This window comes from Typopeltis vanoorti, chromosome 1 (assembly GCF_054136105.1).
Source record: "Typopeltis vanoorti isolate ZY-2024b chromosome 1, IOZ_Tvanoo_1.0, whole genome shotgun sequence".
Lineage (NCBI taxonomy): Eukaryota > Metazoa > Arthropoda > Arachnida > Uropygi > Thelyphonidae > Typopeltis > Typopeltis vanoorti.
The window spans coordinates 56,181,476-56,201,387 of record NC_143549.1 but is presented as its reverse complement, the minus strand read 5'-3'; the positions used below and the strand labels follow the sequence as shown (position 1 = coordinate 56,201,387).

Sequence of the window (19,912 nt, the reverse complement as noted above, 5' to 3'; positions counted from 1 at the left end):
GTGTATTTAATTTGTTATATAAAAGTATAGCAAGGATAAAGTGCGTGTAAAAGAACCTAACCAAAAACGATGGGCTAACTGCAATGAGATGAGATTAAAAATTGTCAAAAATGCTGTAAAAGATTATAATGAAATATGAAAAATAAAAATAGAGTCGTGAAACGGAATATAAAGATACTGTAGATGTTTGGAGTAATTACTTTGAAGCAAGACTGAAAGAGGATATTATACGCAGTAATACGTAGTCTGCATTTAAATTGAAAATTATCAGGATGCAGTTAAAGGGAGTACAAGAATAGTGATATAATTTCAGGAGCAAGACACGGATGTCCACTATTACTCATCAGCTGTTGTTATGTATATCAATCCCCCCCCACCTACATATATACGTACACGAGAGTGAATAATTCAGTTGAAAATAAATTTCCACAGCGCAGTGCAACAGTTAAAGTGGCGTCCTTTTTCACCGACTATAGCAAAAAAAAATAAAAAGAAAGAAAAATGCAGAACATTACAAAGTGGTTTCAGTCAGTGTAAAATGAGGAAGAGGGATTCTCATTTTATGAACACGAAGGTGTTTTGTTCAGAGTAATGAACTTTCTTGCCCCCCCCCCCCAAAAAAAAGAAAGGGAAAAAACTGAGATTTCCTAAAATTCACATGTATTCTTCAATTTGTCTAACACGAATTACTTTGGTTGATAAACGTATTTGCGTATAAACTACTTTCATTCAGTAATTTCAAATTAAAAATATTAAAATCGTTTTCTATGGAAAAAACACAGTGTTTGACCTCCTAAATTGATATTTTTTATGGCTTACTTCATCTGCCGCACAACCACCATAGTATGTTCGTATTGGAAATATTGTCCGCGCGGTTAGCCTAGTGGCTATGCGCTTCGCAACCATATGTCTAGGAAGGAGTGTTATGGGTTCGATTCCCGTCGCTGACCTGAGGAGCTTAAGGATCTGCCATAGCCAAGTTAGCCGGTCTTGGGCGTGGACAGCAGGTTTTTTCGCCCAGTTCATCTGGGGTTTTTCATCCCGCAACAGGCAAACCGGCCCCCGTGAACACATGAATCTACAGCCATAAATACTTACCCTCCCCCGAGAGGGTTTCAACTCGCCCCCAATAGAGATGTTGGAGAAAAGGGAGGAAATTCCATATAAATAAATAAGTGGAAATATTAACCAATGGAGTAAATTAAGATGTATTTTATTTTGCTTTAATTTAAATTACGATAACCGTTACCATAGAGATACGCAATTTTCTCTTTCTCTATTATTCGTCGATTTACCTACTATCTTGCGGTCAAACATTTATACTCAAATCTAATTTAACATATCGACAAATATAAATGACTAATGTCTCACTAATGTGATGTTCTTTACTTCCCCCTCTCGTTAATCTAATATATTTTGCAATAGACAAAAGATTGCTCCCTGCAGAGGGAAACTACATAGCAATATTTAAGAATTTCTTCCCCGGTTATTGTACACAAAGAAGTTTCGCAACAGAGATAGCGTGTAAGGTTTCGAAATACTTAAAAAACTTGTAGGCGGGACAAAAAGACATGATTGAAAAGGACATTTGCATCAGTCCTCTTTGCGAAAGGTATGTATAAATTATATCACTTTAACTTGGAGTGGAACAGACAATATTAGAGTTTTATTAGTATGAATACGTAACTAGAGAGCACGTGAACGCGCTGCATTTGTGACATTATGGGAAATGTGGTAAAGCTGTCTCTTTTCTATGTCTATGACAAGAGATAATTTGCTGTCCGTCCAACGCACATACGGCTTTGCTAACGCATTTTAACGAACATCCGAAATATGTACTTAAAGAATCAAAGTATTTTGCAGGTGTGGTCGCATTCTTATCCCTTATCAGAATTCAGATAACATTTTATTCATCAGTCTATTGGATACGGCGACTTAAAGGCGACAAGAAATATCATTAAAACTGATGTTCTGTACATAAATATTACCACAGTATTTATGTGTATAGGAGTTTTAAAATATGTTGTGTCAGTGGAAATAATTGAAGTGATTTACATATCGTCTCCATACTATTTGCTTCTCATCATGTCTTAACTGAGTTCATTTTAAAGTCATTTATAAAAACGCCTACCTTATGAACATCAAGATAAAATGATAGCAGACAATATTTCAAAGTGTTTGATGATTTTGGCGTGTTTCCTTATTACCTTCTTTTTCGTTGGAATTTTCAGAACAAGCAGCGTTTTGTTTGTAGCCACCATTGCAATTTTCAATGAGTCCAGAGAAATATCCTCATGGCCATACATTGTGTATCCCTGCGTATATCAGCTGACATGTAAGTAATCACAGTTTCGAAGTAGTTTGAGATCATGTAGAGAAATGATTCTAATTATAATTGACTTTGTTTCATGAAAATTTATTACGTTTCTCTTCAAGTACCATAGGAGGTCATTTATTCTTCTCTTATTCCAAAATCATTACGTCCAAAATTTGATTTGCTGTAATTTCGATTCTTACCTGATACTATAACCTTTTTAGAAGTATTAATCATGACATACCCTGCCCAATTGGAGTTTTAAATCCTGTAAATAATAACAATAAAAAAACAAAGAACTAAGATTTTCGAGAGAGAGAGAGAGGTGGGGAGTAAGGCAGACATAGTTTTGGATCGCTATCAATAATTGTTTGCGGGATGAAATGTAATCTTCAAATAGTCTTATAAAGTTACTTTGAATTAAAATAGTGCACCTACCCCATTTGGGGATAAAGAAATAGGAATAAATGTAGATAACAGCGGATGCTAATATCTGCTTTGACAGATATTTCATCTCAGTTAGCTAACTGCCTTCTTAATACTTCATAAGCACTTTATCTTACTTAATAGTTATTTAAAATTATTTCTTTAATAGTAATATCTATTAAAATGCTAATTATGAATTAACAGAGTTGCAAAAATATCTTGAACAAAACAAGATCACCCGAAGGGAACCGTTTATCCCCTAATTAAAAACAAAATTTATATGCACATAAATACCTAAGTGTAAGAAGTTACTTCAATCTTTGATAAGGTTATATTTATTACTAGATAATAGCGAAGAACAAATGTCGCCTACCATCAGAAACGCGGCAAATGAACTCCAAAAGTGATATCATTAATAGAATGATTTTAACTCACTAGTTGTTTTATGCAGATTTAAACGATACTACTAATTAAAATGTTATTCTTTGTTAATAATTGTTTGAACAGAGAATGATACTATATCCTTGTTAATATATTAAGTCCATTTCATACATATTCATACCCCTAGTGACGTTCATTAAGTTCCAAAGCGTTAACCCATCAGCCACTATTTAGTGAGAGCGAACTTCCTTGTATTAGTAAATTGGGCTCCGCATCTATTATAAAGCATACAAAACTGTATGAAAAAGCATATGATCATTAGAAGCCAAAATAAGCCATAGTTGGATCTCATCTCCTTGCATGTGCATTTAATCATCTAAAAATAAAAAGATTAACCGATTTCGTTATTGAGGGATACCAAGTACAGTACTAAATACAGTATATGCACACACACACACGAGGTTCTCGTATATGCAGGGTGTCGGAAAAAGAACTCTGGGGTTTTCAATAACATTTATTTTATGACATTTTGAAGCAGAAATTTATGTAGCATATATTAGGATATTACACGTGTAAACTCTGGCTATTTTGAATTCGAAGGTAAACTTTATAAAACAGGTCAATAGATTAGCTATGGGAAGCTCCTTCTCTCCTTTATTAGCCAACCTTTTTTTCTAGGATTTTGAACAAAATGCAATTTCATCTTTTAGTTTAAAACTGCGAATTTGGCTTAGATATGTGGACGATATATTCCTCATATGGGAGCATAGTATTGAGAATCTTCACAGGTTTCTCAACCACTTAAACTACCTCCATCAAGATATCAAATTGACCATGGAGTTTGAAGAAAATAGTTCCCTCTGTTTCCTTGATGTTAAACTCACAAGACGCCTGATTCAATAAATGTCTCTATATTTAGAAAGCGAATACACACGGACAGATATTTGCATGCGTCCTCACATCAGCATCAAGCGCAAAAGTTGGGTATTATATCAACTCTTGCGAATCGTTCAAGATCTGTACTGTTAGATTGAAGAAGAACTAAAAAAAGAACTACAACATCTTAAATGGACCTTTAAAAGCAATGGCTACTCTTTAAAATGTATGAACAAACAATTATCCCACCGTCAACGTAGCAACATAGAGACACAGGACGATTCCAAAGGTTATATCTCCTTGCCATATATCAGCACACTATCCAAAAAACTGAGTAGAATCTTAAAGAAATTTAACATACAAACGTGCTTCTCGACTCTTCCAAAAATAAGATCAAGTTTCACCAACTACAAACAATCACACAACCATACAAAGTCATATCTCAGTGCGGTATTTCTCCGTTTGACCATTACTATGGTCAAACGGAGAAATCTATCCAACTACGTCTCGCGGAACACCAGACAGACATTACTTACAAAAAAACCAGAGTTACTGCCCTATCAGGCCATGTCCTGTTTTCGATAAACACGAACAACGAAAGCCGCCAACATGAAGTAAATTGGACAACAACTTCAAACCTACATATTTGCCACGATGAGATAGAACGCCGCATTGTCGAGTCATAAGAAATCACCTTGGACCCTCTTCATATGAATAATAATCTCAGCTATAATTTGCCTGACTCTTTCAGCTCTACTATCAGATACTGGAGTTCACGTGGTTCCACACACGCACAAGTGTACAACAATAGAACTCTAACACGGACTATAGCTCAAGTTCATAATAACTGTAATTTACAGTCGAATATTATAGCTTTATAATTGTATAGCGTTAGAGTGTCTCAATGTTTTTTTCAGCGTTTTTTAATAGCTTTCTATGTTCTTAACGCCTGTTGAAGTCAATCCCGACAAAAACATGTTGCGTTTTTAAATAAATCTCAATTTGTTATAATTCTCGGTTTTTTAGTCAGTTTATATTAAAATGAATATATATATATATATATATATATGTGTGTGTGTGTGTGTGTGTGTGTGTGTGTGTGTGTGTGTGTGTGTGTGTGTGTGTGTGTGTGAAAGAATGATCATTAACTCGGTTAATATACATATTTTTTATAAAGAATTGAATGACTAGAACCGAGATTTAAGTAAAAATGTTTTAATATAAAAACACGACTAGTTTCGGCTTGTGACAGCCTTCATCAGGTGACATTATAAAAGAAAGAAGAAAAAAAAAGAAAAAACACTAAAACACTGAAGCTTAAATAAACTATGAACATCATGAGAGTCTTTGTACATAATTGACATTAAATCGCGTTGTGGTTGTATTTAAACTGTTCTTTTATTAGTTGTATTGTTGGGAAAGTGCGTGCTAGTAGCATCTCGTGAACGCCAGTACATGATTACAGCTGAATGTCCATGTGGAAGGTTGTAGCTCAAGTTATTATTTAGATGAACAGGATTGAAGATGATTTCTCTAGATTCCACGATTATTCTCTCTAGTTCATCATTGCAACGGAAGATGTTAGTAGATTTTTCCCAGCAGACTTTGTGACTTTGGTTTTCATCATTAGGATTAGCCAAGAAAAGGATATGACTTGATAATGCACTGGCTCTCTGTCTGTTGTAAGATTTGATTGTCATTCAGCTGTAATCATGTACTGGCGTTCATGAGATGCTACTAGCACGCACTTTCCAAACAATACAACTAACGAAAGAAGAGCTTTAAATAAAACCACAACGATTTAATGTCAATTATGTACAAAGACTCTCTATAATGTTCATAGTTTATTTAAGCTTCAGTGTTTTAGTGTTTTTTCTTTTTTTTTTGTTTTTTTATCATGTCACCTGATGAAGGCTGTCACAAGCCGAAACTAGTCGTGTTTTTATATTAAAACATTTTTACTTAAATCTCGGTTCTAGTCATTCAGTACTTTATAATATATATATATATATATATATATATATATAAGCGTCCCATGGTCGAGAATGTAAGGTTACATATCTCAATCACTTTTACGATTATAATTTGTGGAATTTTTTACTCGATCCGGGTCAAACTCGTTAAACCCGGGTTACTCGATCCCGTTTGATCCGGGGGGGGTTAAACACGGGATCGAGTAACTAATATAGGGCAAGGGCCCGTTTGAACCCCCCCCTCTCTGTCGACGCCCATGCAGTGTGGAGATTTCAGGAGGGGTTGTGGAGATTTCAGTAGTTGTCATGTTCAGAATGAGATCTAACATAGTGATCACAAACTGAACTCTTGATTGCCTATCAGTAGGCTGGATGTAATCAAAAAGCTGCAGTTTATAAGCATGACGTTTCAATCACTTGTGAAAAACGTCATGCACTGTGCTCTTAGGAATGTCTAATTGACGACTAACACTAAGAACCAAAACGTTTCGGACTACGCTGGAAAGACAGTCGAATTCGTTCCAGGTTTTCCGCCTTGTAGGCCTACCTGATGAGTGTCCTTTATAAAATACTTCCTGTTTCCAAGAACTATTGATGACATTTAGGGATGCTTTTGCATTCCTACCATACTCCCCTCCTGAAATCTCTTTGAACAGTTGTCACTAACTTCACTTCTGTGAAACATAACATGCACTGTGCTTGGTCTTCTGGCGACGCCATTACTGCAGCACTTAGCGTCTGTACAGCTGTCTGTTAGCGCTGTTATCTGGCGGACAACATTTGAACTATTACAACTATATTATATTATATATATAACTTGAATGTTGTTACTCCACGAATATGCTTAAAATATCATCGTATAGTGGTTCAAATATAAAATACTTGTGTTAGAAACCTCAGAGTTCTTTTTACGGAACCCTGTATATTTGATACTGTACAAAGTAGTGAACCTACCAAAAATCTACGAGTGAATCGTCAAAGTCACAAGTATTGTCGTCGTCATCGTCATCAACATCCTTTTAAAGTGGACTGAGGCTATGAATAACTGCTTTCTAGCCAGGCTGGTTGTAGCCGAGATATTTAGATTTCGAATTCAGTTCAAGTATGCGCTCTTGATTCTTTCTAACCATTTTCTTCTTGCTCTCCCAGATTATCTTTCCTTTTACACTTCCGTTTTCGAAGGTTTATGAAAATTTTCAATAGGCATTCTATATACATATCCATAAAATTTAAATTTTTTATCATTCTTACTACCATTGAAACATGATAGTGTAATTTTCTTTGAACACCCCATTAGTATTCATTTCAGTCCATGCTTCTTTATTGATTTTCCTTAAACACTTGTTTTAAAGGGTGTTCATTTTTGTTCTTCCTTTTATTTTACCATCTAAGTCTTTGCAATATAAAAGTCTGGGGGAGATAATTGAGCCATTGCCTTTGATATACAGGATGGTCATAATTAAAAAGGAGGTTTTCTGAGCCCTGTAGCAAAAAATGTATTGGTCGAAATTGAACAAATACACTCTGGAACATGGAGTTAAGATTTACAGAAGATAACATATAATACAAAATTCTGCCTGCGATAAGGGGACATTTGACACTATAAGTCTGTAGTGTGGGATTAAATAAACAGCAATGACTGGAAGAGACACAATAAATTGATTTTTGTGTTTGTATAACTTACCGATGTGGCTCAATATGTCCTCAGATGGCCGAAGAACTGTTCTATACGTTTCAGATGTTGTAAGAAATGCATTCTGCGAATAACATTTCTACAGCGTAAAGCAACTCATCTGCAGATTTGCTTCACATGCTGCGTTATTCTGTCTTTCAAGATTACTTATTCAGGAGTATGTCCTTCATACATCACGCGTTTCAGAGGGCACACAACCAAAAGTCACAGGGATTGAGATCAGGCGAACGAATCAGTAGGCACGTTCGGAAGGTGAGATCCATAGCAATTCAGGCATATCAGAATGAAGCGCATCCGTTTCGGTCTGCCTTATATCCACCAACTCGTCATTAGAAACAGTGAGTTATGCAAATATCAAGCACTTACAGCACCAAATTTCCCCTGGTGATAGACTTTTAGTACTTTTTTTTATTTTCTGTAAATCAAACCCCTTGTTCCAGAGTCAACTTACACCAAGTTTGGTTGAAACATTTCGTCCAATACATTTTTCGCTACAGCGCTCTGAACACCTCCTCTTTATTTATGGTCATTACACGTACTTTGAATTTGATATCTTTAAAGTTATAAATACACTCATATTTCAACACATTATGATCACCAGTATTGAATAGGCCTCATGGACATCACAGAATCTTCTTATCCTCATTGAACACACCTTAACCGTTAATTGTTAACGGTTAAGGTGTGTTCAATATAATAATGTTCAATATAATATTAAGTATAGTGCATTATTTTTTCCATCTGGGGATTTGCTTGACCAGATATTATCATATATGAAGACAATGCAGCCTGTTGGATCTGGACGTTTCTAACAACACAACTCCCCAATTTCACAAGGCTAGCATTCTAAAAACATGGGTTAGAAGAGTATATACAATCATTCCTTGTACCCACCTAATTCTCCTGATTTGAATCCCATCTAACATTTGTGAAATCGTGTGGAAGGCAGCATCCGCTATTCGAGGCGAGTCCATCGCTCAGTCTCTCACCTCCTGGACGTTATTCTGTCTATTTGACCCAAATACCTTACGTCACCTTTTGTAGTTCAGTAGAGACAGTGCTAAGTTGGGTGCAAGACGATTATGCTACTAGGTAAGTGATCATAACGTTTCAATACATGACCGTGTAGAGCTCAGTGATGCTATATAATTTTTATACTCGGTGGAACAATAAAATCAAAGTATCCCGATGTGTATTTTCCAAATAATTTTCATTTGGTCATAGTAAACCATCCAAAATTATTTTTTCCATCTGTTTATCTATATTTCTTCATAATTCAACTTGTCCATAAGATATTGAAGGTTTCTCTAAGGAATATCTGCTCATACTACTCTGTCTTATGTGGGCTATGGGACAAAGAAAGAAAGAGGGAAAGAAATGTGTTATCAAACAACGAGAATTCAGTGGCTCAGATATGCAATGTCATATAACTAAGAATGAATCTTCAAAAATACTATCTTGAAAATAATCATCCATGGAATACTGATGCGCTTCCGGTTTTTGCAAACTCACCTATGTGATAACTATAACAACACCATTCTCTATGATATGCTAGATACCGACCTCTCTTATTGCCTTTCCATGGCAATAAGTTGTGAAATGTTCCAATGCAAATTATATAAACAAGTGTAAGATGAATTATTATGCAAATTATTATGCATTATAAATTACAGAATGTTGCCACTTGATGGCCAAGTGGTTAGCTTAGCAAAAGGCTGCAAGTTTGAGTCCCGCCTAGGGCATGGATGTTTGTGATTATCTTTCACCTTTATTATTATTATTATTATTATTATTATTATTATTATTATTATTATTATTATTATTATTAAAACAGACCTCCATGGAGTCAGAGATTCATCGAGAGAGGCCACATATTCAATGGCGGTTCGTAGCTCAAAATCGTGGGGATGATGCAACTTTCAAAATATACATACACACTGTAAGTACAGTGTATATTGTTTGGATAAAATATCAAAATTATGGTAAAAATGTAAAAAAAATTAAATATGAAAAAATATTGTTTATTATCGATAAAATTATACAGTTTGGTATCATTCAAAATTACTTAAAAATAAAATCCATTCCTTTAATTAAACGAATGGATTTACAATTTTTGGACATTACAATTAAATCCTTTAATTGTAATGTCCAAATATTTAAAGAGACGGAGTAAACACGATAAGCACTTTGATCTCATTACTCATCACTCCACTACTGGCGCAATCTGCATATAAACAACAGTGGGGTTCCACCGTTGTTTATATTGTTTTTATATCTCGCGACAGACAGTGCCGCATTAGGCTAATAGCTCGCATCTCACTATGGCGTAGCAATATGACACTATGGTAAACACAGTGCTGCTAGCGTCCTTCGCCCTCCTAAGTGCTACAAGATGGATTTTTATTATTTTTTATACAAAATAAGAGAATTGTATAGGATTGTTGATTATAAGATTAAATATCGCAAGCAAATATAAATAATTAATAAATATATTTATATATCGAGAAAAATTAGGGGTGCTGCAGTTCGTCAGTGCCTATGCACGAGCTGAACTGCAGCACCCCCTGCACATACTGCACAGACCAGTTATCATACTTATTCTTGAATTCATTCACACTGCTTGCACTCACAACATTCAATGGCAATCCATTCCAATCACGCACCAACCTCTGAGATAAAAATTTAGCCTGAACCCCCTTCTTAGCGGCATTCATTCTGAGCTTCCAAGGATGCCCACATGTCCTTTCCCCACCCTCCATAAATTGAAAATTTTCATCAAATGAAATCCTGTATGAGCCTTACAGAAGTTTGTAAGTCTTAATCATATCACCCCTCTTTTTCCAGCTTGATGGAGTCTGCAGTCTACAAATTCTTAATCTGTCTTTATAATCAGTATTCCACAATCCTGAAATCACTTTTACCACTCTCCTTTGTACTCTCTCCAATATATCAGAATCACAACAGAAACCAGCAGACCAGACCTGCGCTCAATAGTCCAAGTGAGGTCTTATCAAGGCCTTGTAAAGAGGCAAATGACATCCTTATGTTTACATGTGAACGTTCTTTTCAGCATTGCAATTGTCTTTTGAATTGTATTCGTAATCTTTGCCAGATGTCTCTGAATTTCAACTTCTTATCTACTAACACTCCAAGATCTCTGTTCTCATCAGTTCATTCTAGCCAAATCCCACCAATATAATATGACATTGGATATCTAATCATGCCGAAATGAATGACTTTACATTTACTGACATTGAACTGACACCCATTTTCCCATGCCAACAATTCCAGCCTATTCAAATCATTCTGCAAGTAATACATATCAACAGCATTCCTGATTACCCTACCTATCTTATAGCTGTATGTCATTTTTCATATCCTTCCCAAGCACTGATCCTTGTGGTACACCACTAGTTACCTTCAACCACGAGTTATCCCCTCCCCCCGTATACCACTTTGTGATGTCTGTCGGTCAGCCATCCTCTTATCCATGCTAATGTTTTATAACCCAAACCCATTTTCTCCAATTTATGCAGCAGTCGGCCATGCTGTATTCTGTCAAAAGCCTTAGCAAAATCCAAAAGTGTCATGGTGTATCCATTCCCCTTGTCTAGTTCAATGGTAATATTGTCATAGAATGTGAGCAAGGTGCTAAAACATGACCTTCCCTTAATAAACCCATGTGGTTCATTGAAAAGTAAAGATACACCGTCAACCCATTTCTGAATGTGCGCCCTAACCAGTTTTTCCAAAACCTTCACCACCACTCCAGAGATATTAGTTGGTCGATAGTTGGATACATCGATCTTTGCACCACCCTTGTGCAATGGAATTACCATACACTGCTTCCATTCCTGAGGAATCTTCCCTGTTCTGAGACTCATGTTAGACAGTCTGGTCAAAAAAATGGCCAGTTCATATGGACACTCTTTTAGCACACCTGCTTCATCTAGAGAAGAGATAACAGTGAGCTCAATGTTGCTTACACCAGATTGATAACTTTTAACAAAATTGGCACTCAGTACCTGAACAACCTCTTCTGCTTTTGTATCCCTAACACTGTCTGGATTTAGAAGCGTTATTATTTCATATTCATTCTTTCTTTTACTTGCAGCATATCGATAGAATTTTTGTGGGTTGTTTTTCGCACGCAGAGCCAGTTTCTTTTCATAATCAGACTTTGCTTTCCGTACAACAGCTGTGACCGTTCTAGCCTGCTGCTTATAATGTTCATAACGGACGTCATCCTTATGCAAACGGTATTCCTTTCAAATCTTCTTTTTCTTACGAATCTCTTGCTCAATAAGATTACACATCGATTTGATTCCTACACTATTTATTCTTCGAACTCTCAGGGCACATTCTAATATTGCATAATTTAAGTATTGTTTAAACACTTCCTATGCACTGTCCATATTCTGCCCACTGCCCATCCAGCAACCGATCCCATTCTGCTGAACTCGGTACACTCCTCAGTTGGTCATAATTTCCTTCTTTGTAGATCAACATGTAAAGGAAGGGAAGGGAACATTCTGAAGGGAACATTGATAAACTTAGAGACTTCTCAAATGAGTACCGCATGATCAATCACTGTCACCAACCGGAAGCAAAATAGTTACGTCGCTAACGGAAACGCTCTCTGACATTATAATCAATTCTAACACTCTTTGCCCTCGAGTTCCTTCTGTCACATGCTGCTTGAGAAGTTGTCCCGCAACAGCTCAATAAATGCATTTTCATTCTTCTCACAAGATTCTACTGCCACGCAATCAATAGTTAGACAATTAAAGTCACCCAATGTGATTACTCTTTTCTATTTGGTGATGAATTTCTTCGTCACTAGCAATCGATCCACCAGGTCCGTAACAACACCCCACTATGCAATTGCTCTTGTTAGATTCCACCTCACACCAGATGGCTTCAAATTCACTGCAGCATGAAATATTGCTACAATCCTAGGTCTCAACTCTAACTGGATTCAAGTCATCCGATATCATTAGCAGCACGCTCCCTCCTCTCCTATCCTCTCTCTTTCTATCCTGCTAAAAATACTGTACCCTTGACACTCGATACCAGTTAGTAGGTCTGGTTCCGATAGCCAGGTCTCACTAATTCCTACAATCTGAGGTCAACATATTGATTAAGGCAAAAAACTCCACTCCTTTGTTTCTAATACTCCTAGCATTCGTGTACAGACATAATAATCTACCTGCATGTTCTTTAGCATATTCTTGTTTGCAGTCTGTCTGACGCAATTGGACAACTTGCAGATCTCTATTCTTCTCTAATGCCGTACACATACAGACATCTTTGCACACATGTGATTGGTCCGAACCGGACGAACACAAACCCGAAATGTTCTCTCCTCGTCAACATTTCCATGACAAAGCCCTTTTCACTCATAACACAGTTACATAACATTGTCCCTCTTAGACTCACATTCACACCATTCCTCCCTTTATAATTTAGTTTCACTGACTCTCTGTGTTAGGTCTCATACCAGTTATTAGTTTTTCAAGACTTATGATACCAAACGCAATCAGGTGTGGGTCGTCCATCTTATACAAATCCAATAGAAAGGGTGTTCTGAAAAGTTCTCTGCTTAAGAATAAAAAACGAAATTATAATTTCAAAATTATTTTTATTTTTCAGCATAATCTCCCTTAAGACTAATACATTTATTCCAACGATGCTCCAACGCCATTATCCGGTCCCTGTAGTGGTTCTCAGTAAAATCTGCAAAATACCCCTCTACAGCTGCATTCACCTCTTGATTCCAAGAAAAACGCTCACCAGCGAGGAAGAGTTTTAGTTTTGGGAAGAGATAGAAGTTAGAAGCCAAATCTAGGGAATAGAGTGGATGTCCAACAATTCATAGTGCAGATCCCTTAATTTTCCTATTGCCAAAACACCTTTGTGGACAGGTGCATTGTTCTGTTGATAAAAGATAATTTTTATATAAAAAAAATCATCCTTCATCAACTATTATGGAATGGTTCTGCAAACCGGGTCTTTTCTCACGAAATGTTTTATCTAGTCTGGTTAAAAGATAGGAATAATATTCCCCGGTTATTGGTTTACCCTTTTCAAGATAATTAATAAACAAAATACATTTAGCATCTGAAAACACTGATGCCATGCCCTTTCCTGCTGATGGAACCGACTTTGTCTTCTTCTTTGGCGATGAACAACCGGTTTCTGTCCACTGTTTTGACTTCTGTTTGGATTCTAGTGTGTAATGGTGATTCAAAGTCTCATCCATAGTAATAAATCGACGCACAATATCAGTTTTATTCTTGTTAAAATGCTTTAAGCACTGTTCAAAGATTTTCATGCGAGTACGTTTTTGATCTGCCTGTTGTGAGCAAGCACGGAACCCATCTTGCACATTTTCATTTGCAATTCTTCATGCAAAATATATCCTACACGTTCTTTTGAAATGCCTATAGTCTCAGCAATTTCAGGCACTTTGACTCGCCGGTCATCCAATAACATATTGTGCACTTGATGATTTCTGGTGTTGTTACACTTTTTGGACGTCCTTCATATGGATCATCTTCAAGGCTGATATGGCCACGATTAAACTCGGCGGCATTTTCTTAATTGTCGAAAATGAAGAAGAAGAAGAATGCTCATAAACTTTTATGGACTTTGAATGAATTTCTTTTGGCATTAAACCTTCTTTTACAAAGAATTTTATAACCGCACTTTTATATATATATATATATATATACATACAGACAGCATTTTTGCTTCAGACAACTGTATAAAACAAACTACTCGATAAAATAACTTGCAATTTCACATGGATACGTATGACAGATGTGCCAGCTTAGAAAAAAAAAAAAATATATATATATATATATTTCATAAACACAAATATATATATATATATATATATATATATATATATATATATATACAATTGATACCAGCAGAAACATAAAATCAATTACATCCATTTTTGATTTTGATCACCTCCTGCACCCTTTAAGGAGACTTTCCACCAATGTACCAAAATACATTGGTGGAAATACTCTGGACCTCAATCGCTGCTCTAATTCGTCCCACAAGTGTTAAATGAGATTGAGATCAGGACTTTGGGAAGGCTAGGGTAGTCTTTTAACACTCATCTCTTCATACCACTCCATAACAGTTGCAGCTTTTGTGGCATGTTGCATTGTTGTCTTGACAGTAGCACGGGTCTGTTTCATAAAACTTTCACAGTGTAGGCAGCATCTGATTATTCAGAATTCCAAGGTACTGAGCTGCCTTCATAGAATCACTGACAACGACGAGTGGTCCCATTCCAAACCAGCTGAAGGCACCCCACACCATTACTCCTCCACTGCCAAACTTTACTGTGGGTGCAACACACTGGCAACAAGCGTTCACCAGACTGCCTCTATTCTCTGTCATCAAAGTGGAAACGTGTGACTTTTGATTAATCACTCCAGAGTACTGTATTCCCCTGGTCAATTGACCAGTTCAGATGCTCTTTGTACCAGGTCAGACGAGCCGCCTTGTTTGTTATTGTGATGTTCGGCTTGTGTACCGCTTCTCTTCCATGGAAACCAAGTAATTGGAGTTCTTTTCATATAGTATTAGTGCTCACCATGGTGGTTAGCACAAATGCCCAGGCATGTTCGAATCTCGCCTAGGACTCGAAATTATAATAATTTCGCTTGACAAAAGTATATCGAACAAATTAAACAATGGGAAAAAGCTAATAAAGTAGAAGAAGAAAGAGACTGTACTTATATTCCGAAGCTTAGAATCATATCAAATCTATTCAGTTTATCATGTGGACATACAGTTTGTTTGCGACTCGCAACTCTTTGAATAAATTAGTGGTCCATAGTGCGTTAAGAGCTTCCTAAACCATATCCATTATTCCCAGTGAGGGCTTTAGTACATGGGGGAGTACTGACCAACAGAATTGCCAACCTAATCCGAGTAATCAGTTGTTGTTGTTTTTTAAGCTTTATTTTATGATCGTTAAAATGTGCCTCTTGGATTTCTAACAAAGAAATCCATCTTCTGGTTTTTGGATTAAGAGGAAGTTCGATTCGTCTTCGATATTTATTGAAAGTGGGGGAGAGGAGTCTATATTAGTGAAGGCAGTCTTTTGGTGCCAAAGTTTGCAGATAATCTTCTGAAAGCTTTGAGTAGGTCTGTGGGTATTTGCAATTCAGCCTTTGGTAGATCTTGCATGATCTGGGAGACTTCATAAAGAGGATAATATTTGTGGAACTCCCTATTGATAGTCTGCGAGCTCAAGCAGATGTGCAGCATATGATAGCTACACTGTCCTATAGGTGGGGGTCCTCCGACAAGAAAACGAGTCAAACATATTTAAGAATAATTCAGATAGCATGAATGAGTTCCATTGTATGACCTTGCAGTTTAGTCGCTAGGTTATGGAATACTCTGTAGAAATATAATAAGAATTGCTTTATCTCTCGCTTGTACTCCAAACGAGACATAATGTGGAGTGTTCCAAAAATCAGTGTTGTTGAACTGCATTTGTCATTTTACAGGTTTTGCCTAGGCAACTATATAAAATTAGATACAGATAACAAATTTTATAAAACATATAAACTAGTATATAGAATAGTTAATATATAGTTTATTAGTTAACTATATATTAACTAATAATATATAGAATAGTTAACTATTTGCTGATATAAAATTTTTACTAATGATTTTTCTTCAATTCTGCAGCCCTTCTTGGCGGAGTGTTGGTACATAAATTTGGAACTCGCAAGGTGGCACTAGTTGGCAGCTTAATAGCTGTACTAGGATTAACAATGTGTGTATTTACAAACAGCATAGTCTGGTTAATATCTTTTTTTGGATTCATTTTCGGTAAGTAAAATTATTAAGTGTGTTGCATAAAACAAAATTAAAAAAGAAAAATTGACGACATAATAAGTAAACCAAGAGGCAGTGGATGGCGTTTATTTTAAATTTGACTTATTTTCTAAACGGTGGTTTTCAACTCAGTTAAATCAATCTTTTTTTTTATCTTATAGGAATTGGAGGAGGTTTGCTGATTATAACGGTTCCTATTACAATCACTCAACATTTTCAATCCATGAAGTCCACTATATTGGGAATTGTATTCTCTGGGCAGTCCCTTGGAGGCTTCATATTACCAACCGTAACTGATATATTTATTAAAAACTATGGATTACGAGGTTCATTTCTTATTCTTGGTGGAACTGCAATGCACGTAGCAATAGCAGGAATTGTTATGAGACAGCCATCAGATGTTTGTGTACAAAATGGTTCCAAAACACAGGAATCCAAGTTCTCACAACAAAAATCCATAAACGTGGAAGTGATTGAACAAACATCTACTACGCATCAACAGCAAACAACTAATGTTAAAGAAAACAAAGTACAAATCAATACCTCTTCAGCCGCAGGTTTGACGTCCGGAACTTCTACACTGAAAATCATAGGTAGTCTACTAACTTCACCAACATTCATTATAATGTCATTTTGCTTCAACGCACAAGCTCTTGGTGGAACCATTTATCATACTGTTATAGTGGACTTCGCCACTGATAAAAACATCACAATGAATCTTGCTGTATTTCTCGTCTTCGCTTCCTCTTTATCAAACTTCATCTTTCAGTTTATTATTGGATGGATTACTGACAAAAGATTTTTAAGCAGGAAAAATCTTGCTATACTCCTTTTGGTATTAACTGGAATAGACATGGCTTGCATTGCTATTGCCCAGAGCTATATCTTCCTACTGATAATGTCCGTTGTGTACGGAATTACATCTTGTGTTATACCCTTCTGTCCTGTTCTGTTTGAAGAATATTTGGGAGAAGAGACATTAGCCCTGTCAGTTGGTCTTTGTTGGTTTATTGACGGATGTGTTGCTATATTATCACCAGTTCTAATTGGTAAGTAGACTACTTTTGTGCACTTTCATTTTTGTTTTTATTATCTTGATTTTTTTCCCACTGAGTCGAAGAAATAGTCTCTTTTATTAAGCATGGGAGGTATAACAACAGGATTAAGGGTCGTTTTGTATATTTGATTAAATGTTAATTGTAAAAAAAAAAATAGCGAACATTTCATTATTTTTTTTCTTTTACAGGCTACTTCAGAGACACTTTAAAAAGCTATGATGGACTCTTCTATACCATGAGCGTCATTACGACTCTAGGAGGAATAATGTTGATTTGTCTTAGGAAACAACAAAAGACCTAAAGCTGCTGTGAATTCTTTAAGTCTATGTCTTAATTTTTTGTATAAGTTGAATTCAGATCTACAAGAAAGAGTAAGACAGCTATGTAGCATGAAAGTGAAAGCGATTGCGTACTTGGATTTAGTCTCTCTCTCTCTCTCTCTCTCTCTCTCTCTCTCTCTCTCTCTCTCTCTCTCTCTCTCTCTCTCTCTCTGTCTGTCTGTCTCCATACAATATGAATTACCAACGATGCTTCCCAAAGCTACATTAGAACCATATGTACCCTAAATTAGCATATGGCCTAAACATATACAAAACCTGATATATATATATATATATATATATATCAGATGTCCTTGTAAAGGTCAAGAACCTTTACAAGGACACCTGACAGGTGTTTGTCTATTTTGTACAGAGGTGGCATGGCATTTCCTACCAGAAACGTGTTTTAATCCCAGAAAAATACAAGGGATTTCAGAATAGCCGCACACAAAATTTTGAGACATAATATTCATAATCTTAGCTGATTCGGTCTTAATCCCAAACTCGTTCGTCTAAATTTTAAATTCCGCAAGGAATAATACACATTCATTTGCACTTGGAAAGTCGGTGGTTTTATACAAAGAAATCGATCCATCACCTGTAAGATCTTTGTATCTGATATCATAAATGAAAGGAAAGGCACAATGTACAGCCAAAAAAAAAAAAAAAAAGATTACTAATGATCCATCACTAGTAATCTTTTTTTTACCTGTAGTTAAAATTCAATTGGCACATTTAAACATCAGAATCATTCAAAACAATACAGGCAGATGGCTGGAAAGAATATGTGAACTAGGCCACGAACCTATCATTATAAAAAAAAAAAAACATTCCACCTATGCAACATACAATAGCACCGTTAGGCAAAAAAAAACAAAAAAAAAACATCGTTTTGAAATTGTCTAAATTTAATGATTTGTGCATTAACGCCAGAAATACAGATTTGGCATCAAAGTTCGTTTAGAAATTCCTGAACAAACAGAAGCATTTCTATTTTTCAGAACTATTTGTGTTTTAGCATAATATCAGAGACCTCCGTCTTTATTCAAATGGCTGAAATGATAATGTTTTGAAAATTGCACAATATTCTTACTGAAGTAAGTAATATATGCTTGGTAGCATCCATGATTGAATATGATTTAATTAAAACAACTGTTTAATTTGTTTATTAATTATATGGTAAAAGGATCTTAGAGGAACTGTTCATTTATTTGCTGATGATGCAAGTTGGGTAAAGCAATAGTGAAATCACATGATGTCAAAATTTGAAAGATGATTTGGATAGATTGGGGGACTGGGCTAAGAATGGATGTCAACTTAATGTAACAAAGTGTAAGGTTAGGTATTTTGGGGTGAAAACATTAGCAGCAGTAGATCACACTGGTGGAATTATACTCCATGAGGTTAATGAAATCAAAGATTTGGGTGTGTTGGTGGATAGGGAGTTAAAGTTCAGGGGGGGCACATAGCAAAAGTGGCCAAATCAGCTCATCAGATCACTTGGTTACTGAAGAATACTTTGACGAGCAGAGATAAGCAAGTTATTGTTTCTCTTTATCGAGCCTTGATGGGACCCCATCTCGACTGCTGTGCCCAGATATGGGGCACCTAGGTTTCTTCTTGATGGGGAGGAGGTTCAGAGGATACAGAGACGAGTGACCAAGATGATAGCTGGTCTATGGAACGAACCTTACGAGAACAGGTTGAAGATTTGTGGGTTGCAGAAATTGGTTGATAGGCAGAAAAGGGGGAGGGGGGTATGAGTGAGACATTCAATTTACTGAAGGGTTTTTACAAGATTAATTCGTAGGAAATGTTTCAGAACAGGTCTGGTGACCGCAGAACTAGGTCCATCCATGGAAACTGGGCAAGAATGTGGTTAGGAAGGGTGTTAGAACTAGGTTTTTACTTCGAGAGTGGTGAATGAGTGGAATAAGCTGCCAGATTTTGTTGTGGATGCCATGACTGTTTGATTTCAAAGCAAAGTATGATAGATA

General features: G+C 36.1%; 1 protein-coding gene across 1 annotated transcript; it reads left to right on the top strand.

Moving 5' to 3' along the window:
• The first annotated feature begins 1,720 nt into the window (after window positions 1–1,720).
• On the top strand, window positions 1,721–18,007 carry LOC150109994 (monocarboxylate transporter 12-like). Its single transcript, XM_090390494.1, has 4 exons — window positions 1,721–2,335; window positions 16,388–16,531; window positions 16,699–17,586; window positions 17,784–18,007. The coding sequence occupies exons 1-4, from the start codon at window positions 2,152–2,154 to the stop codon at window positions 17,894–17,896; spliced, it is 1,329 nt and encodes a 442-aa protein (XP_090246620.1). The 5' UTR covers window positions 1,721–2,151; the 3' UTR covers window positions 17,897–18,007.
• The last annotated feature ends 1,905 nt before the right edge of the window (window positions 18,008–19,912 follow it).